At 46.0% G+C, this 17,601-nt stretch overlaps 1 protein-coding gene across 6 annotated transcripts in view; it reads right to left on the bottom strand.

Moving 5' to 3' along the window:
* kiaa1522 (KIAA1522 ortholog) overlaps positions 1-17,601 on the bottom strand; it is a 53,197-nt gene that overhangs the window by 20,585 nt on the left and 15,011 nt on the right. The window contains exon 1 of one of the 6 annotated variants that reach the window (XM_048992529.1): positions 14,416-14,765. The exons of the other annotated variants lie outside the window; for them this stretch is intronic. Within the exon in view, the coding sequence (XP_048848486.1) occupies positions 14,416-14,509 (94 nt within the window). The 5' untranslated portion in view covers positions 14,510-14,765. Of the gene's footprint in view, positions 1-14,415; positions 14,766-17,601 lie in introns of those variants that run through there. 6 annotated transcript variants of the gene reach the window in all.

The following is a 17,601-nucleotide window of genomic DNA, read 5'->3' as shown; positions in this document are numbered from 1 at the left end:
TGGGCGGGGGTGGAGATATGGGGTTTGGATTTGTCAGTTTATAGGAGAATGTCTCATAAAATGATAAGAAATGCTCTGCTACTAAATCTGCCTCTGGCACTTCTATCCGAGGCAATGAGAGACTGAACACAAGCTGAACAAACTTATTTGTACCCGCTCCCAGTTTGGACACAACCTCCTCACATTTTCTGGGGTAAAAACGGCGGAATCTACTGCCTGAGCGTTTCCACCTGGAACTCGTCTCATGAGGTACAGGCGCTGGGGTTGAGCGGCACCCCGACTCCGGCACGTTTCTGCACCTGGCTCCCGTGTCAGTTGTTTTGGTCTTTAAAATTCGTTCTGCACAAAGTCAAGCTAAAGTCATTCCAAGCTTCTGCCACTCACAGTAAAGGGCTCAGAATTAGACCTCTTGGATGTAACCAATCGCAGTGCGACCGGTGCGTGATGTGGCATGAAATTCAGCAAAGTCAGTCTGCTTATTAAAAGGCTTGTAAAAGGAACATGGATGCAGCTACATGCTTGACCACATGAACTGGGTCCAATGGATCTGTTCAGCTGAAAGGGCAGGAAAAAGTCGCAGGTATAATGAAACGTGCATGTGACAGGATCCGTATGGATGTTTGGGCATCATGCTGTTATTTTCAACACATGGTATGTAAAACTCATGGAACATGACTATGTGACCTGAAGGGATTTGCATGATTGAAAACCACATGTATTTACTGGGGAGTCCTTGTTTTGTCATACAGCAGGCCAGTAGGAATGGTCAGAAAGGAAAAAGTTACTATTTTCAGAACGCTTCCCTGCAGGAGATGCACCGCAAAACACTGCCGTAAGGTCATAAAGCTGTGACTAACAAGGAAAAACAAAGCTCTTTCCTTCCGTTCCCATGACTCTTCCACTGACACTTTCCACCACTACTTCGGTATTCATCTCTTTTGCTATCACACCTGGTAATTATGGGATGTTTCTGGGGAATGATGGGCATAATGAGTTTGCTAGGCTGGAGCACGATAAGGCAGCCTTCCCTAAGCACAGCATACGCTGATACCAAAACAGCCAAACAGTGTGAGGTCTTCGAAAACAGATGGAGGTGCGATTTGCTCAAATCCATTCAGCGGCTGCTCTTGCTCCAGAAAATCAGCTCACTGCTACTTACTGTTCTTAGAGGTGGTGAGGCATCAGTGAATCCCTTTATCAAGGCCTGTTATTGAGCTGTGATGGAGCGCTTGACACATCAGGAGGAAACTGGGATTTCTCTGCGTAAGGAGTCTGACTTCAGCGGAAGGGGAAGTCTTTGATATGCCTTTCACTCAACTGAACCGTTTACTGTGGCTTTACAGCTGGAGTACCGTATATAACGTAACCCTGTCATTTAACACCTGTGTGCAGCGCACAATCCCGGTACCTCAAGCTCCAAGAGATGCCAACACAATTACCTTAAAATACTGTACTGTCAGTCTGTGTGAATTACAGGGCTGGAATTTTATTCTGCCACAGTGTTTGGGGAACGTCTGGTGTGTGGTCAAAGACAAAAGTAAAAAATCCACAAATCAGGGTGAAATAATGAACACAGATGAAATATTTTGGTTGCTTGTGCCTTCCCTGGTGTGGGAGGGGAAGATACGGATTATCTCTTATCAGGCACAATGGAAGCAGTATTCACCGGCAAGCCCACTGGCAGGATTTAAATGAGACGTCATCACATAACCTGGCCTGCTATAAATAATCATGTAAAAACCTCCAGCTTCACTTCCAGCCTTCAAATACTGTAAAGAAACGCCTAGATCCGCTTCCTGAGGTTTTACCTGAGGTCCTTGTCACTTCCTCAATTAATAGCTGCTTCACCTTTGAGTCACAGCATTTAATTAAGGCACATAATCACCCAAGGCTGTCTTGCTGTGGTGTAATAAATATGAACGTCACACGGAGGGAACTGGGGGCAAACTGGGCATTTCAAACAGGAAAGAACCAGCTTTTGGTTAATCTATGTTCCTTTTGCCATCCTCCCACCAGCACAGTGACACAGGGATAGCTATTAATAGGATGACCCACAGCAGTCCCAGGTGTGAGATCACTGCATCATCGCCCCCTCTGAGACAGACTCCTCCAAACTGACCCCACCAGGTGACACTCCTGTTGTTTCACTGCTTGTTCGCTGCTTAGAATAACGATTCCTATTTAATTTTCGATTACAGTCATATTCATTTTCAGTACTTTCTCAGGACATTTTTAGTTTTGCGATACAATTTCCATTCCCCCCATAATACCCTCATAATTCCCCCCAAAACACTCCCATCCCCTCCATAATAGCATAAAATACACTACATGGACAAAAGTATTGGGACACCTGGCCATTACACCTACAGGAACTTTTATGACATTACATTGTAAATCCATGGACAACAATATGGAGATCATTCCCTCTTTGTGGCTGTAACAGCTGCCATTCTTCTGGGAAGGCTTTCCACAAGATTTTGGAGTGTGTCTGTGGGAATTTTTGCCCATTCATCCAGAAGAGCATTTCTGAGGTCAGGCACTGATGTTGGACATTATCTATCCTGTTCCTTAACAAGGAAACATGGAAGTTACTATCTGAGATCAATGAATGTTCTGCAGTTTGTTGTCCCTAAAGTACGAACTGAACTGGGCAAGAAAGCTTTTAGGTTTTCAGCACCTTATACCTGGAATGACTTTCAATCTAAGCTTCAGCTTCATCCCCTTGTTCCACAGAAGGATTTTAAAGCCAAAGTGATGTCATTACGATCTACATTGTCTGCATGAAAGTGTTTTAAGTAAACAAATTTTAATGTGTTCATTAACGTGTTGTTTTGTTGTGGTTGTGTTGCTGCCTTCTTGGCCAGGTCTTCCTTGTAAAAGAGATCTGTGATCTCAATGGGATTAACCTGGTTAAATAAATGTTAAAATAAAGGTCTGGCTCGCAATCTCCATTCTAGTTCATCCCAAAGGTGTTTGATGGGGTTAAAGTCAAAATTCTGTGCGGGCGGGTGAAGCTCCTCCACACCAGCCTCACCCATCCATGTCTTTATCAGCCTTACTTTGTGCACTGGGGCACAGTCATGCTGGAATCTGGTCCTCAGGGACCCACAGATCCACAGATGGTCCACGTTTCTGTAGAAAGCTGGGAGAGAGCAAAAACGTGGACCGCCTGAGGGTCCGTGAAGTCCAGGTTGCAAAACACTGAACTGATGTGTTACCCCATCCTCATATCTGCCAAATGTCATGACTATTTGTCTTCGCAAACATTTAGCACATTACGTTGTAATATGTACATTAACAAAGGTAGTGCTGGACCAGTGCGCTCAGGAAGGACATCAGATGACAGTCCATACTGTCCTAATGGGACTGCAGCCTTTTATGCTGAAGGTGTGCACTGGAGAGATTCCACTCCATACTGGGTGAAGCTAAAAACATGAAACAACAGGTGTAGAGGTCATGACCCAGCAGTGCCACACTCCTAAGCTAAGAGTTGCACACTTCCTGGTCAGTGATTTTGTGAAGGTACACAAAACTCATGTCAGATAATACAGGGCGCAGTAGAATACCATACCTAAAAATCCTGCACAAATATATGTTTCCCTGTATTTGTCTTTCATCATTTTGGTGTTTCTCAAGGAACTAGAAGACCAGCTAAACCACAGAAATCCAGGAACGGCTCCGTTCTACAGGTCCCGACTTGCCCTGGCCCACAGACTCCCTCATACAGAGTCACCCAGTGTTTGCAAAGGCTGTTATTTTGGTGTTTAACCAACCGAGCACAAGATGACAGTTAAGACTTCCACATTTGGCCCAAGGAGTGCACTGAAAGCATACCAGCACGGAAAACCGGAAAACAGAAGGCACAGGCGTAGATCTGAAAGCGAAGCTGGGGAAATCCAGGCAACATCAGATCCCACAGGCAAGAACCTGAGACAGAAATTCAACGTCCATGTGCAACTGACTCATCATGAAGCAAAGCCCAAAGCCCATTAGCTCCTAACAGAGAAGGTTTTGTAGGCCGCGTGCCTTTGCCAAGCATATCACAGCTCAGTGATAACGGTTCCTGTGATGTGATAAGAGCAATCAGGGCCTATCCAATAAGCCTTTTTTAGTGTTTTTTTTTTACTGCAATCTACTGATTAAAGGAATGGACTTTGGACCAGATTACTGCAAAGGGTAACTTGCTATTTGCCTTACTATTATACGTACATTCACTCTTCAGTTAAAAATACCCAGCTCTAAATGGTCAACAAGCAAAATAGTAGGCTATGCTGAGCAGCTTAACTAAAACTCACTCCTAAGCGATTAATTGTTACTCTCTAAAATGTACTAAGTAAATATAAATGTATAAATATTAAGTACTGTATGTTAAAAAAACAAAAAAAAAACAGCACTTGGTTTAACACTCCCAAAAATCCCATTTTGAAACTGCATCATCACACAAAAATGTCTTCCTCTCATTCACATCTGCATGAAATCTGGTCTGTGTGTGAAAAAAAATATGAGTGTATGCGACAGAAAATACGAAGAAACACTTCACTCTTCCTCACTCTTGAAACTGTCAGAGGTCCAATGATTTCTTACAATACACACAGCGAAAACGGGCTGCTTTCCATTATCCAGTAAACATGAATCAAGTTCACCCCAGACAAGCCTCCGTTTGCTAATCTGACCTCCACAGGAGCTGCAGGGGGTTCCCATACTGAACTTCAGGCCTGGTGGCTGTAGGTTTGCATCCTGGATGGACACCTGGACTCTTAGGTTCCTGAACCTCCCTGTGACCCTGCACTGGATAATCAGTTGGAGCAGAGGTGGATTAGTACATTAACCTAGCAGCTCCTTTGTGAGTCCACATCTGAAAAAACAGCAAGGAGATATGGGTATGACTTTGAATGTTTGAGTTTGATAAGCAAAACAGGGTCATGATCTCCACTCTGCCAACAATGATGGCTGCATGTAAACATCCTGGGAGATTCTCTCCATCTTTAGGTGCTGCTGAAGGAGACTTTGGATTTCAGCTCCTCCCTTCTTGTCTCCATTGCTCATGTTCCCAGACGATGCTTCCCTGTGAGGCAGATCCTTTTATAGGGAGCGTCTGGCAAGTAACCAGTATTCATGTACTTCCAGGGGTCACATGACCAAGAGTCGGGCTAAATGACCAGGCAAATGACTTCCACTTCCAGTCTAGATTACAGGGAGAATTGGGGCTGTCTAAGGGAGATAACGATATTGCTGTTGGTGAATTTTTGTTAAATCTCGAATCAATACAACATCCATCCTCTCCTTTCCAGGGTCACTGACCCAGCTCCTCGTGAACACCCAGCTCCTGCATTCACCCGTCGAAATTTCATAAGTCCATAAAAGATGGGTTGATCCCTGTCCACGCAGCCCCATCATGCAAGGAAACACTAGTCAGCAGCTATATAGTGCAACGGATTGGCCAGATCACCTCACCGTGAAGGACTTGTTCGCGGCATGACTGGGAATCCCCCCACCGGTTGTTTGGTATCACCGTGAAGCGAGGCTCGCCTACGTTCTAAAAATTTGCATAGAATTTCCAATGACATCACTCTGAACCAATAGAACTTGATTGTATAAAGCCCTGTTGATGTAAACAACTTCTAACGGATGTAACTCGGTCATTATTTTGTCCGATTCCAACAAACCATAAATCATTTTGAAGGTTTTAAAAAGGAGAATCCAAAAACAATGATAACTCCATTTTGAAAATTTCCTCATTCCGCCTCATTTTGCTAGCACCGGTCACATATACATATCTATTTCTCTTGGTGAGGGTCACATTTAAAATGGCTCTGAAACACATGGGTGCAGCCTGAAGGCGCTTCTTCCTGACATTAGGATTTCAGAGAATTAATTTCCTGGGAAGCGGCTGTACAACACCGGCCTAAGCCAGAGAGACGGGATTTCATTCAGAGCCTCAAAGGTGGGAGATTTAAAGGTCGGCAAGAGAACACAGATCAAAAACATGAGGGGGTGGGTGGCGGGGGGGCTGATAACACAGTCCGACAGAAGGAGGTAAACAGAGAGACAGAGAGTGATGCGTTCACATTTATAACACGAAGAGTGGGCTGTCCAGGAATGGGGGGGGGGGCACCGTAAAGACTTCTAAGAGCATTTAAAGCAACATGTGTCAGATATCCACCTGTGGAAACATTTTTTATTTTTTTTTTAAATATGGCTCGTTTATAGGCTTCAGGGTGGAATTAAATGCATCCGGATAAACCTGATGACTGGAATGTCCTGTTCCCAAAATGTGTGTAAAACCATGTCTACCTGCTGGCAGTGAGTGGGATTCCCCGGGGGGCACAGAACTGCCATTGTGCTAGAGAAGAGAAAATAAGACCCACGGCAGCAGTAAGAAACCCAGACTCACCTTAGAAAAGTACTTACAGACTTGCAGAGCCAGGTATTAATCAGGAAACGTATCAACTGATGCTCACGAATACTAATACGCCAGCTGTTTGATATCTGAACCTACAGGAAATCAGTCACACTCCATTACTCAAAGTGATGTTGCTGGGGCCCAACAAGAGTGATACACCATATTTGTAGCATAATTACGTTATAATAATATAACAATTCAGATGCTGGATAGTTTACCAGTTATGCACTTTAAATGAGAAGTAAACACAAGCAGGCAGAATTAATAACAGGGATTATTAATGATCCAAACATCCATACTATAACCATATCCTGGTTTGGACTCCAGCACGAGCCTGTTGAGGGCTACAGTACAGCCAGGATGGGATGCCAATAGGTCATCAGGCACATGTGAGCAATACCTTGCCCTGTAGCTGTAGAGAGATTTCACTACCTTGGGCCCCCGCTGACAACAAAATCGGTGGTTAGGTCAAAGCCCATAGAAAGTACTACTGTGTTAGTCCTCAGGAAAGGCGCTAGAATCAAGCCTTTCATCAAAAAGGCCAGCTGCAAGAATGGCATCGTAAGCAATTTATGTTTCTGAAAAACTGTGGCTCGTACGAGCCAAATCTGCAGATTAACAGTAAGAGTTCAGGACTGCATCAGACCCACAGGAGCAAACCAGACAGCTACAGCTAACAATCCTCTGCAAATCGCAAGAACACCACAGTGCCAATGTTTCTCTTCTCAATTAGTCCATCCAATTCCTGACCACTCATCCCGCACCAGAAACCCAGTGCAAGAACCAACCGAGTACTAATCAAGTACTAACCAGGTGGAACAGCGCCCTGCTCGGTGGTGCATATTAGCAGTGACTCGGCAAAGCGTGACCTCCAGAGATGTTCATGCAAAACCACGGGAGGTTTTCTCTTCTCTCCACCTCAGATAATGCCTTTCAGCACGATTATCTCACATTCACAAGACATCCTATTCCCTGAAAAGCCTCCCCCCCCTACAATAAGCCGGGAGGTGTCACACTGTGTACACCGTGTTCCTGCTCCTTGGGTGTGTCGGGACAGGCGAGCGCTTACTCAACAATTCAGTGCGTCAAACTGGGGACCATCCCCCTCCCCCCTGTGTTCACTATTTGGTTGGTGCCTAGAAATTACGACAAAGGCCGTGAGCCTGCATTGTACTGTTGGGACGTGGATTCACCTCACTGCCAAGCTATTGAGAAGAAATCCCAGGAGAGATATGATCGTACAGAGGGCACTGATGTTATCAGATGGTTTTGTACAAAGCGACGTACAAGTTTGGGAAACATACGTGCTGTGGAGGAGTCGACCAAGCATAAGTACAGCTAGGCTATGCTTCCAATGTATGCAGTACTAGAGAAGGAGCTACACAACATCTTTCAAACAAGCAAGAATCTATGGAGACTGTTATGCAGTAACCAGAAAGTGTAACACTGAGAACATTCAGGGAACAGTGGTATTCAGCTAGTGGTGGTATTGAGGTGGTTTTGAATCCATAAGTTTGTTGGTTAAAGTCAAGGATCAGAGGCTGAGGTTGTGTCTACAGGTCCAGGGTCCCGACAGCAGTTACCTGGGTCATCAGAACCCCTATGTATGTGCAAGGATGGTGGATTCAGCTCCATAAGAATAAGAAATCCAAAACTGATAAAGTAATAATGCGTGAAAGAATTTGGAAAAGGGGAAAACCTTGGGACTGTATTCAGAAGGAAGCTGATTAAGCTCCCTGGGCAGAAGCTGATGTTTTGTCTATAAGTCAAGGGTCCTGACAGTGTTTTCTTGCTGGAAAAGATTTAAAGCAGTAACCATTTAGGCTGCAAGCCCAGATTATTACAGGACACCGACGGCGCAGGCATGGAGAACGGCTTCACCACTTCAGGACGGTGGTGGTCTTTCCCCGGGATCCCGTCTCCCGAACATCCGTGTGGTCTACATGACTGAGAGCAGCTCGCCCGCTGGACATTCTTCTGCAGCTGGTAAAAATGTGCTAATCCTACAACGTCCAGGATTCACTGATCTGTCATGCTGCGGTCGCCAGCTCCAGGCGTCTTTTCCAAACACTCATCACTAACTAATCTGTAGGAATGTTTGTGGTTATTTTTGGCCGAAAAGCAGAGTTAATGGATTTACCGTGTTCATGGAGAACTCTCTGCAAAGGCCTAAATGTGCCACACAAACTACACACATCAGAGAACCAAACAGTAGATGATGTATCTTATACATTATTAACATCATTTCTGTTCTGTTGTCAAAGATTGACATCCCTCTTCTCCTCTTGATTAATATGTATTGCGTGCATATTGTGTATAAATCGAGTTTCAGTGCAACAAATGGCTTCTCTGTACACCTACTATGAAGACTGTGAGCCATTGTTCCTTTAGCTACCAGACAGAAGCATCCACTGGGGGTTATGTACCGGCTGGAGCGTCCCACCCCAACATAGATCAACTGTGCCCAGAACTGAAGAGTCTCTATGTGTCCTAGGCGACCTGCTTTAGTGCAAATGGACAGCGTGTAAGAGGTTAGCAAGAGTGAGTGTGAACTTCAGTCCCCTTAAGGTTTTTGCATACTTCTGTTACATTACAAAATTAAAAATGAGTAGGAAAGGACACTGTCTTTCATCACAAACATCCCCCATATCTATGTGGTCACAAAGTGAGGGAAACACCCATAATGACCAATAGGGTTGATTCCAGGATCTTTTTTAAGGTGGGAGCATAAGAGTGGGCATAATTCATACAAAGGGGACAACTTTATCATTAGCCAATAATGTGTTTCGAATTGGTGAGTGAAAGTGGAGGGGGCACTCTGGAGACCAATCAGCTTTCAGCTGGGAGCAGTGCCCCTGTGGCCCCGCCCCTCTATACACCCCTGATGACCAATGATCACAATGCTGCAGTGTCATTATACAAAACCATCTGGGCTGATCAGATTGACTTAATGGTCATCCATTTCACGCCTTGCTACCCATGATGCTTTGATCAAGTGCTGGAACTTTCCAGACATTAATAACCGATGGGGCTATGCTCATTCCTGCTGAGTGCACATCCATTTTTCTCGCGCTTCCTACATCACCACCTGCCCAACAGTGAGCTGCTCGCTCACAAAAGTCCGAAAACAGCCAAGGCTCGTGTGTGTGCAGTAACACAGAAGAGGGACAATGGTGGACTGCAGGGCTGCAGAAATGCACAGGTGGGACTTTTACAGCTTAGTCTTATCAACCTCATTACACCCCCACTATTCCTTGACCGTTCTTATCCCTAACCCTCCAAGAGAGGGGATTACTTGAACATGTAATATTTTCAGTTCAGAAGCAGGGAGCATAAGAGGAGCCATAATTCATACAGAGGGGCCAATCTTTTCATTAGCCAGTGATATGTTTTTAATCAGTGAGTGACATTGGAGGGGGGCACTCAGGGGCCCGATCAGCATTCAGCAGGAGCCAGTAGCCCCATGGCCCCCACCCCTGTACATACCCCTGCCCAGACCCTACTCCTCACCGGGGACCAGAGTAATCCTTTACCGCTATAAATAACCACAAACATTCCTACAACTGAAGCAGCAGCGAGGGGCTGGCAGGAAGACAGCAGGCCCATCACACCGGATCGGAGTGGAGGGATTAGTGCCTTTTTACTACAGGAGCGGAACATCCAGAAAGACGTGCCATTTGCGGTCAGAAAGACCACACACGTGTTTGGGTGAGAGGCTCACGGGTAGATAGGACAACAACCTTCCTGGGGTGGGGGGCAGTTTTAGAGGAAATTTAAGAGGTACACTTGTGGCCCAGTAGGTAGGTTCAAATGCTAGGAAGGACGCTGTTATACCATTTGACTCTATATCAACTGGAGGAAGAGCTCTTTACATGAACAAAACTGCACACACAGACCATAATAATGATATAAGCATTTTTAAAATGACCCAAAAAAGAGACACAAGCAGGAAAAGGCAGAAGGCTCCCCAAATGCAGTGGGGCCACCACCAGAGGTAGTTTTTTACAGAGGCAGTTTTAACATAACCTACAGTGTATAAACATGCCGCTAGTCTCATCCACAGCATATTTTTACATCCACCCACCTTTAATATCTAATAGGGGGCCTGAATGGGGATGTCAGGATCTCACAGGGAACACAGTCTTGTACGATTGGATGCTCCAGTTAGCCAATCTGCATGTCTTTGGACAATGTGAGGAAATCCACGTGACATGGGGGGGGGGGGGGGGGGGGGGGCATGCAAATGGCATGCAAAGCCTTGGGAGTGCGAGTGTCATGCTCTGAGCTGCTCTCATCCTTTTGGAGGACTTCTTCAAAACAGTAATTTTAATATCATGGTAACTTATGTCCTGTTATACATAAAACTTAAAAACAGGAATAAATCTCATGATGGTAATGGCCAGGGTGCCCCCTGCTTGGTTATTCTTGGGAGAAGGTCCAGGGTCTTCACAACCCACCTATGGATGGATGGAAATCTAATAATAATCCAACAGCACAGTTGCAAACAGACGGGTGGAATGAGAGTGGATTTGCGGGACGCTGATGTGTTTTCCCCGTGCAAGGAGTGCTGCTTTTTCCTGTTTAAAAGTTTAAAAACCGTAAGCGCAGAGACTAATAGCATTCCGCACAGTCTGCACACACTGCTGGCACGTCTACACAGTCAAGGTCAAGCTATACCAGCCTGACAAGTACACCTGTAAGCTCGTGACTGGTAAAAAAAAAACATATCCTGTAGCCATGATACCTAAACACCATCACATTCATTTATTTATCTGACATTTTTGTCCAAAGTGACATACAAGTGCAAATTAGAAAACTGGGTCAATGAGAATCCCAGGAGCAAAATGGGGTTACGAGCAATTACTCTATGAGCCACGGATTTTGAACTCTTAACCTTCTGGTCAAGAGCACAGATACCTAAATCAGTGAGCTACACACAGCTCAGGGCTTCATGTGAAACAATACATAACTAAAGTAGTTCCTTTGCCGATTCTTCTGTCCAAAGCAGCATATAACTCCTTTTCACACATTCATGTATTGGGATATTTTACCTGGGCAATGCAGACTCAATATGTCCCCCAAGGGTACAACAGCCAGTTCCACCAGAACTCAAGAAGGTACAGGCCACTGCGCTGCTAAAAAGACTCAAATCAGATGCCTAACATATCTGACCTGTGATCTGTCGCTTTTGTGTCTTAAATAGCATTACAGAGAAAGCAGAGTGCAAAATGAAAATGAAACGATAATTTTGCTTGTCATTTGTACAGTTTTGTACATATTGTTAAATGCTACATGTCTTGTCCTGTCTTATGTCGTGTTTGCAGTGCACAGGAAGCCACAATCCCAGTCTTCTTGTGCAATAATAATATGGATCTGTATCTTGAGTACAGGTACATCAGAATGCTTCTTTTTGCGTACCTAATCTTGCTCTCCTTTGAGATACACACATATACAGGTGAGAGTGAAACTTCAGTTTAAGCACTGGGTCAGCCAGTGTGCATGTGCTCTTGGAGCAAACTGGGGTTAAAGAGCTCAACCGTGGCATCAGTTCACCAGCCCCTGGATTTCGACCAGTGAGCATCCGATCACAGGAAGAGTCCTAACCTACGGAGTCTAACATAAATGTAAATCAACAGATAACTTCATCATTAAATGGATAGAACAAAATCTGGCCTACTGTTCTAGACCTAAAAAGTTCTATATGAAGGCAATTCACACCTTACAGGTCATGGGACACACCCCTTGAGAGATGCACTGTGGAGGGACCATGCATTTACATGGGAGGGGACGTAAACAGCAACCACGTTGTTCTACAGCACCCACATTGACCAGCTGATGGGCAGAAACAGCATTCGAGCCCTGTGACGGGCTGAACATACGAAAGGTGCTACTGCTGGAGTTGGGCAGTTCACACACGTCCTACCATTGAGTTAAGCCTGGTGTGCCTCACATGCTCAGATTTACTTCCTGTATCCTGAGGATGGATGGATAAAGAAAATCATTCTAACCAGTATAAATGCACCCATAAAAAAAACGAGAAAAGTCATGGCCTGAATTGAATTGGTAGCACATGTCATGTTGTATCTGAAGAGCTCAACATCAAAACAAAAACAACCAGGACCAAATCTGAGGACCAGTTTGACTAAAAGATCTCTCAAAATGAGTAACGTCTGAATAAAATAAAAAATGTGTTGCAATCCCGGTGTGACATCACCTGATTTGTATCTACAAGCTTCGCTACAGTCCCTCCCGAATGTCCTGCCTCCCTGCAGGCTGTTTACCAGAGGGCTGATCACGTGCATGAGAAATAATTTCCATCCGTTATTAGATTGCAGCTAAATGAGTTAATTCCTCCTTCCCATCAAAGCATCACGATGTGACCGAATAGCAGAAAGCGAACACGGCATGCATGATGGCAGCGGCGGTGACGCAGGAATGCCCGCGGTCCGGGGCCTCCTCAATTAAGCTGCACAGTGAGGGGAGCTGGAGGCAATAAACGGATTAACCAACGCTGCCGTGGGTCCAGATGGACAGGACCCTCACTGGGAAGTCAGTGAGAATGGGAAGAGGAGGCCTGATAAACTAGGGTTTGAATTGAGGCTGATTTTGGGGAGTTCTAGGGAAAAAATATATGTGCCTGGGGTGGGTCTCCCTTAAAATGGCCATATTCTGTAACACCTCCCCCCATTTCACAACTTTAACCACTGCACCCCCACACTTTTCCACCTTGTCCCCCTGATCTCTGACACACTTCAAATGTTGCCTTAAACCTGCACGCACCCTGTCCCACCTAAGGGTGCTCAGCTGCACCCTGCTGAAAAAGGGTGACCCATTGCCCTTGAGACAGCCTGCCTTCCGGGTTAAAAACCTCATTTGACACTCCTCACCACACACCGATCTCAGCCTGAATGCTTCATAACAACATCACCGCTCTCGCAGGAGGCAGGGGAATGTAAACATCATTTCAGGTCTTTTTATGTTGGTAGGTGTGATGTGATGCATAACAGGGTTTGGAAGCATGTCACATTCATTACTTCATTATCTCTATAAGTCTGCAGATAAAACCCCACACCATAAAGCAAAGAGCCCTTTACACTGAAAACATTCACTAAGTTTAAGGTGCATGATAGAGGAACACAGCGAGGCATGAGGGTCACATGATCAGCCGATACCCGCGAGGGAACAATAAGTATTTATATGTGGGGCACAAAGGGCAGCCTCAAACCGAAAAGGCCGGACCAGAACTGATGAATTCGGCAAAGAAAGGGCGAGACAGTCAGTCCAGGACGGAGCACACATTTACAGGGTCGCCAACTCTTACGCATCTGGCGTGACACTCGATCTATCAGACTCTCACGCAAGAAATCTTCCAGCAAATCTATGTAATTCCAATATATACCTTAAATTAGCTACATCAAAAGCGTTGGGGTAGTTTGCAAGCCCTACAAACTATTTACATGGTAGTAAAGCTGTCACATACATGTCAATGCGTGTGCAAGTGTGTGCAGATTGTCTCGAAACTGAAAATCTCTTCTCCAGCCAGCTGACCAAAGCAGACAACCATGCACATTTATCTATGTATGTTTATATCGGGGTGGCCAGAGTTCAGCACCAGTCAGCACTGGAAGAGTTTGTGAGTTTTTGAAGTCTGGTGTTTATGGTAAAACCACACCTTGGGATCAGAGAGCGACAGCCCTGTAATTTACCTGCTTGTCAATCGGGGGCGCAAAGCTCGCGCCCGGAGGCCGTGTCTTCCGCGAGCACAGGTGACAACGCTCAACAAACATATAGACGCCAAACCCCAGCTTTATAAAAAGCCAGTTTGCTATAAAGAGTCCAGACAAAGTGGTCCCTGTCCGAACCGCGTTAATGTTTCACCTCTGACTAGCTTCTATCGGCTGTAACTCTGGGTCCCAGAGAGGCATCGCTGTGAGGTGTCACCCTACAGGACGCTCGCGCATCTCACCTTCCTGTCCCAAGCCCCCCATTCCGCACCAGCAACTCCGTCCTACCTGCTTTGGCTTTATCCGCCTTCCCGAAACGCCAGAAGGACTGAGCCTTTCCCCGGCCCGCGTTAGGCTTCTTCCTCTGGATGGCGTTGCCCATGATCGAGTTTCTGGGCGCCTACAGTCCCATGTCGTGGTGGCGCGGCCGCCCCCGCCTCCGTCCGGAGCCCTGCTGACATGCGGCTCCTGCTTTCGGCTCCGTCCCCCTACCTCTGCTTAGGTTGCCCGTACAGAGCTGCGTTCTCTCGGTACTTGGAAGCGAGTGAGCGAGCGGGCGTGCTCCTGCATGTGATCCTCCCTCCTTCCCTGTCATTATCTCCTCTCAGATCTGAGCCGGCTCGCGGGATCTGTCAGTCAGAGCTCGCCCGACCAATAGGAGCCGCCGGGGGGGAGGGATTTCAGCGTTCAGCGTGCGCCTTACTAGTATCCTGACCACGCCCCCTACACGCGTTCCCATGGCTGTATATTTGCGGGATAACCCACTGACTTAATTACGAGCCACCTAAACTCAAACCAATGAAATCTGATAACAAACATACTGCAGCAAATAAAGAAAACATTTCTGTCATGTAAGGATTTCCCTACAAGTAGACAGACAGACAGGCAGACAGACAGGCAGACAGACAGACAGACAGACAGACAGACAGATAGATAGATAGATAGATAGATAGATAGATAGATAGATAGATAGATATATTAGATAACAGCAAACAGTAAAAGCACAAAGAATGTGGATATTGAAAGGTGTTTGGTAAATATTCTGTTCATGTTCCTAAGCAGTTTTGATCTATTCAGACAGTTGATCCTATTTTTCTATACACGGCCCTTTCGCTAGCATTCGAGGGGGATGGCTACTCTTATCTGCATTACAGCCCTTTCTGTTTCCTGGTTTTGTCGCGGTTCTCGCCCCACTGCAGCGCTGGGCAGCGCTTTCGCCAAACACTCTTGCAGCTAGTCAGAGAATCCTCTGATGCAACATCCTGTAAGCCGACGCCTGCCTAGCCAGTGCAGTCCAGAACCTGGGCGTATCTGCTTGTTGTTTTGCCATAGTCAGGACTTTTCCGCTGTAGTCACTGCTGTTTCTGTTATGACCTCACTACACACCTGCCTGTTCCCGCGTTCGCACCCGGCACCCCAAGCTCTGAGGCCAAGGATGACTTGTCTGGACAGCTCTGTGAATTTCTGTGGTATCCCCCAAGCTCACTCCCCACCCGCTAACCAGCACACTGGATCCAGACAGAACCTGTTTTGAGGACCTGGATTATGCTGAAACTTGTCCTGGGGGCCGTTTCCAATCAGTGAGACTATCTGCTACGTCTGGAACACAAGTTTTCTCAGAAGTTTCTCTGTCTTTAGACTCAAAGATGATGATAGGGGTGACATCACCTAGAAGAATCTGCTGGAATGATTCCAAACTCTGCAACCCCCCCCCTCCCTCCCCCATACACGCATTGACAAAAACAGTAGGTTACAAACACTGGCATGGAGTGATGTAATGGTGATTGGAAGGTCATCAGTTCAAGGTTGCCAGTTCAGTTCTAGGTTGCCAGTTCAAGTCTCCGAGTTGATAGAGTAATTTCACTGTTAGGCCCTTGAGCAAGGCGGTTAACTTCCAGCTACTCTAGAGACTGTCTGATTCACAGTCGTATGTCGCTTTTGGATAAACGTTGGATCTCAGGAAGGTCCATTGCTGTTGTACCCTTGAGAGAGATGCCCAGTCCACCTGTAAATGTGAACCACACGTGTTTTGCCTTTTACCATGAGTTGCATTGTATGCAAGCTTCTGCGATTGCCCCAGAGATGCAGATGGGCCTAAGGGGTGAACACTTAGGGACAGTGAGTCTATCCTGGGCCTGATTCGCAGTGCAGTCCCCTGGAGAATGAGAACTGAGGAAGCAGCCCTGAACGCACGTGACCTTTCGCCAGTTTCGGGAGGGTGAGGCTTAACTACTAAACTCTTCCCGCTCCCCATATAGCCTCTCCCCTGCCGCCGCACAAAAAAAACAACATTTTTTACCTCAGTTAATAGTTTTTCAAACCCCACCCCAAGAGTGAAGAGTACAAAACAACGGTAACTGTGGGAATGAGGAAATTCAGAGGGATCCTCAGGGACGCCGGTGACAGCTTCACAACACAGAACAATATGGGCCCAAATCAATTACCCTATACAAAGAAGTCCATTACAATGCACTACTGGAGGCGAAATACTTCACTGTACGTCAGAAGACAATATCAGTAACAAAAACTAGAATACCATTTGCCCTCAAGTCATGAAAAATGTAGCAATTATATATACACTAAAAAGACAATACTTACAAAGCTTTGTGGTTTCAAGGCTTGTCAAAATACCAAGTATTTAGAAATCAGCATTTTTATAAGGAGGTGTAAGGCATTTGTGTTTTCTGTAGCCTGCAATGACAGCGAGAATGTCCTCATACCCATGTCAGGCTTTGAGCCTGTTACTATTTACAGGCATTACTGGAATTACAGATGGATCCATCACGTGAGACCTCCACCTCGAGCCTGGCTCCCATCCAGACCATTATCAATGGAAAATGAGCTCTCCCCACGGGACGCCGGAAACCTCCACGGCAAGTCCAGTCGGTAATGGACGCTCCTAATGTGTGCTTCCAGATCTGCACACTCTTTGGCAGACTTGCTGAGTGGACAGCAGAACTGCATCATCTCATCATGCCTACAGGGTTGGAGGGAAGCTTAACTGGATGGGAGCAGCTGGATCCTGCAAGGGCACCTGAGGAGGCAGGGGTCTTTGCGTCAGTGGTACAGTCACACCCGGTGGGGTGTTGGGGTGGGTGTTTTGGTCCTGGCTCCTCTCCTGCTGTGATTCGTTCTGGCCAGGTTCAAGTGAGAGGCGGCCAGCATCGAGGCCTGGAACCCACAGCTACCTGGGTCACTGGCTGTAGACGTTAAAATCTGTGAACTCATTCCAAATGTTCACTAGGAAACGGACAACCAATAGCTAACGAAATATCAATGAAGGCCCCATGTGAACCTGTAATTTATTAATTAGATTAGATAAACTTTATTGATCACATTCTTGGGTTAACTAATTCTTGAACTAACTGACGAGTTATTTCCATAGTTTAATGGGTAACCAGTGATAACTGATTGTACTCAAAGGGGCTAATGTGTCTGAATCAGGCCCCAGTCACACCTGTCACATCAAAACCC

Source organism: Brienomyrus brachyistius, chromosome 23, assembly GCF_023856365.1.
Source record: "Brienomyrus brachyistius isolate T26 chromosome 23, BBRACH_0.4, whole genome shotgun sequence".
Classification (NCBI taxonomy): domain Eukaryota; kingdom Metazoa; phylum Chordata; class Actinopteri; order Osteoglossiformes; family Mormyridae; genus Brienomyrus; species Brienomyrus brachyistius.
Note: the sequence above shows the minus strand (reverse complement) of the source record. Positions and strands in the feature narration are given on the sequence as shown.